The following is a 3992-nucleotide window of genomic DNA, read 5'->3' as shown; positions in this document are numbered from 1 at the left end:
GCGGTAAAAACCGTCGGTTTAGCGTTGAAGTGAAAACAGTTGCTCCAGCAGACGCGCGGCGCACTGTTTTTTTCCACAGCGCGCGAAATTACGGTCCAGCGTGCTGAATATTTGGTGCACGCGGCACCGCACGCGTTAAAGGAAAAGACGAGCGTGCGAAGTTCAATTGCCGCTCTGAAACTTCCGCGCGCCGCTCCATCGCCGGCGAAACCTCCACCCCTTTCTCTTTCGATGGCTTCACGGCGCCTACCAGGCGATTCCGACGCGGAAAAACGACGAAGTGCCACTTTCCTGTAAACGCCGCAAGATGTCCGAATCCCCGCTCCACCGTAGCCAAATCGCCGCCGCGACTCAACAAGAAACTGGCGGTCCCCAAGTAATTAGCCCAGCCCCTGGGACATGTCCTGAAACAAAGACCCCATCTCGCGAAACCTGATTGTCTCTCAGTTGCAAACCTACAAGGGTAGTTGGTTTCTGCCGGTGGCAATTACTTGCTAAATTCTTTTTCTTTTGTGAATTCTTGTTGGAATAAGCCACGCCTCATGGTGGTGACCGGCGTCAGCGCGCCCAGGTCGAGTCCGTGGCGGGTGCGTGCGTGCTGATCGTGCAGTCATGGAGCCGAGTGGTCGCGTGGAGCTGGCAACCAACAGAAGCTGCATGCAAGGATCACGCCGAGTCTGTTGCTTGGGCATGTGGACGAGCTGTTTGTGCGGCTGTACGTGCGCTTGCATGTAGCTAGATTAGTGGGTTAGTTGCCGGGCATGACGGCAGGCTAGTGTGTGCGTTGTGTCTCTCCTGTACTTAGCTATTTAAGTGTGAGTCCAGGGCAGGGAAAAATAGAGCAGCTAGGAGGAAGATGTAGTCTCCGGTGGTCTCATGAGAGCGTGAGGAGAGTAGTAGCCGGAGTCAGTGCTCCAGGTAGTCTCCCATGTATGTTGATATGGGTATGCGCCCAGTTTGAGAGCTGAAGAGAAATAAGAGTAGGGTGTATGTGCGCCCACGGCGGCGTTCGTGCGCCGGCCGGGAAACTCTGTGTCTCCACTCCATCGTCTTCCACCGTTCGTTCGTGCGAGGGAGGAAGAGGAAGGTGCAGCCGAGGTGCTGCACCGACAATTCTTAGTTGCTAAATCCTATTGTACCGTCAAGCAAAGATAAATCTGCGGAGAAAAAGCGCCGAATTGTACCTAAAAGATGGGACACAACCATTGGAAGTATCAGTCAGTCACATGATACTGCTTTTACAGTTACACTCCCCATCAAATCTTCATGCACGCTAGCTCTGAGAAATGGTGATCTCCGATGTATATTTGTAATCTAATTTGTTTCAAGATTACAATAGTGTGAAGTTGCAGTAGGATATGTGACTCTTTAGCTAGCGAAGCCATGTACCACTTATTTGTACACAAAGAATCTAAAAAGGAAAAAAAAACTTTATTTTGTTCCAGGAAAAGAATGTTCACATCGCTCAGACATTATACTTTTCTTTATCACGACGACAACAAAGAGAGCTGAAAACAAAAAAGATTGCATACAAAGACAGTAACATGGAAAATATTGCAGATTCATAGACGGGGAGATTCATGGAGGCGCACACGAGACAGGACAAGATCAGGCGCGGTCGCGGAATAACTCATGAGTAATTATCAGGGACAGCCACTCCGACACGATCGGGATGATGCAGCCGAACAGCCAGCAGAATTCTTGCCCACCGCACGCCGCCGCCTTGTCCCCTCCATCAGGCTTCTGCCGTCGCAGAAGCACGGCGTCGACGACGTACAGGACGAGGGGGTGCTCCGACGACGAGATCGCCTTCGTCACCGTGGCCGCCTGGCCGTCCCTGGGCCACGTAGGCCCTAGCCACAGCCTGATGCTGTCGCCTCTGTCGCGGATGAGGACGGTCTCCTTGTCGGCGACGCCCAGCGTGCGCACCTCCACCCAGGCGAAGGGCGCCAGCAGCGCCCGGTCGTAGCGGGCCGCCGCGGCGTGGCGCAGGAGGACGTCCAGCCGGTCGCTCTCGGCGAGAGCTCCGAACGTCGGCTCGAACGCGGCCACGGCCTTGTCGTCGGGGCAGAACACCGTGAGCCCGCCGCCGTCTGGTACGAGGAGCTGCTGGAAGACGTCGCTGGCGTCCGGCGTCGCGGCGACGAGGGCCGCAAACCTCCCGCAGCCGCTCGTGGACATGATGTCCATGAGCTGCCCCTGCGGCGGCGGTGGCGGCGGCGCGTCGGACGCGTGAGCACGGCCCGAGTTGGGGCTGCCTGGTAGCTCGAGATGAGGAAGATCTCTTGCCCCGCCGTCGCCGCCGGCGGTGACTACGCACGTGATGAGCAGAAGGCCGAGCAGGAAGGGTGCCGCTGCCGCCATCGCAAGCTAGCTAAGCCGGAGCGATCTGCGAGAGGATCAGTGGAGTTGCAATGCTACTGGTTTACAGCATCTCTAACAGGCCCCTCAAAACCCGTCCACCCTGTAAAATTTCGGTGGAATACGGGACAGACACGGTTTGGACCGTCTAGTAGATCCCATATTCGGGCCGGCCCGTTTCGGCGGAATACCGGGCCCAGAAAATCCACACTACCGTCTCCTACTTATACCGGGCGTAGGTGCGAGTGAGGGGTTAACCTGAGTGGTAGAGCTGCACTCCAAATCGTTTCATTATTATAGTCTCTATCTTGCGTATTGGTGAAAGATTGTATTAGTGAAAGATTGCACAGTAAAAAGGTTAACTGAACCCAATAATTAAACACTCTAGCTTCGCCACTGGTTAACCCCTCACTCGCAACCCTAGCTCTGCCGTGCGCCGCCGCCTCCCCAGTTAGCTCCGGCGAGAAATCCCGCGCACCCTAGCTCCGCATTTCAACCGCCGATCGCCATGTACGGACGCTGAAGCAGTACCGCGGCGTCGGCGAGCGGATCGATGCGATCCCGCTCGCCGGACAACTTCGAGGAGGCGTGGCGGCTCCAATGCAAGCGGTCCACCGCCGGGAGCCAACGTGCGGCGTGCAGGTACGCCGGCGCCCTATACGTCCCGCCGAAGCTCCGTGAGTTCGCCGCGGGCGGGAGCTGGTACAAGGAAGATCCGCCGCTCAAGCCGATGAGCGGCCCCGACTTCGAGAAGTGGCGCGCCGAGTGGGAGCAGAATCGCCGGCCGAAGGCAGCATGGGACGCGCGCATCAAGAGCACCAGCAGCGGAGGAGCTCCGCTCGCCGGCGAGGACGAAGATGAGGAGGAGGAAGACCCCCTCTTCTTGCAGGCGATAGCCGCGTCCCTCAAGGACGACGCCGACAAGAAGAGGGCGGAGGAAGAAGAGAAGGCAGCGGCCATCGCCGCCGAGAAGGAGGCGCAGGCGCGGGAGGCGGAGGCGGACACATACATCATTGACCTCTCCGACTAGAAGTCGCGATCCATTTAGGATCACGCAATTCCGTATGTATGTATGTATGATCCGTATGTATGATCAACTATCTATGAACTATGAACTATGAACAAATTTTCCGGGGTTATAAATTTTCAAATATACGGGGTGAAATACGAGGTCTGTTAGACGGAATGATCTAGCTACGAGCATTTTTTTATACAGAGCGAAATACTCGCGTTTTACGGGGCAGAAAGTAAGAAACCTGTTAGACATGCTCTTAGGGACAAGTGCATTGTAGTAGGTGGCCGTGAGGGATGGAGCAATTTCATGCACGGAGACGAGTAAGTGCACCTGTGACGAAGGGACTCCAAGGGAGCGGGGAGGGAGACACGTGTCGATCGACTAGCGGTGTCATTGTCACTCCAACGAGTGAAAATTTCTCAAAAAAAAAAAAACGAGTGAAAAGTTCAAACCGATTTGGTAGGCAAAGCTAAAAGCTAGCAAATGAAACCGTCAACTTGTCATCCGAAATTCACACTGAGCCATTCGAGCTTGGACATGTTTAAGTTGGGATTTCGTTGACATGACAAGTCCAACCAAAAAGGAAAAAGTCCAAATTAATTTGAAAACTCAAAAC

At 55.0% G+C, this 3992-nt stretch overlaps 1 protein-coding gene across 1 annotated transcript; it reads right to left on the bottom strand.

Annotated features, from left to right (window-relative positions):
- Positions 1-1608: 1608 nt before the first annotated feature.
- On the bottom strand, positions 1609-2364 carry LOC127347136 (fasciclin-like arabinogalactan protein 1). Its single transcript, XM_051373359.1, has one exon. The coding sequence runs from the start codon at positions 2362-2364 to the stop codon at positions 1609-1611; it is 756 nt and encodes a 251-aa protein (XP_051229319.1).
- Between the last annotated feature and the right edge of the window lie 1628 nt (positions 2365-3992).

The sequence above is a fragment of the Lolium perenne genome, chromosome 4 (genome assembly GCF_019359855.2).
Source record: "Lolium perenne isolate Kyuss_39 chromosome 4, Kyuss_2.0, whole genome shotgun sequence".
Lineage (NCBI taxonomy): Eukaryota > Viridiplantae > Streptophyta > Magnoliopsida > Poales > Poaceae > Lolium > Lolium perenne.
Note: the sequence above shows the minus strand (reverse complement) of the source record. Positions and strands in the feature narration are given on the sequence as shown.

What these genes read in the sequence shown, in the direction of transcription:
- LOC127347136 (XM_051373359.1), bottom strand. Translation starts at nt 2,364, where the DNA reads ATGGCGGCAGCGGCACCCTTCCTGCTCGGCCTTCTGCTCATCACGTGC.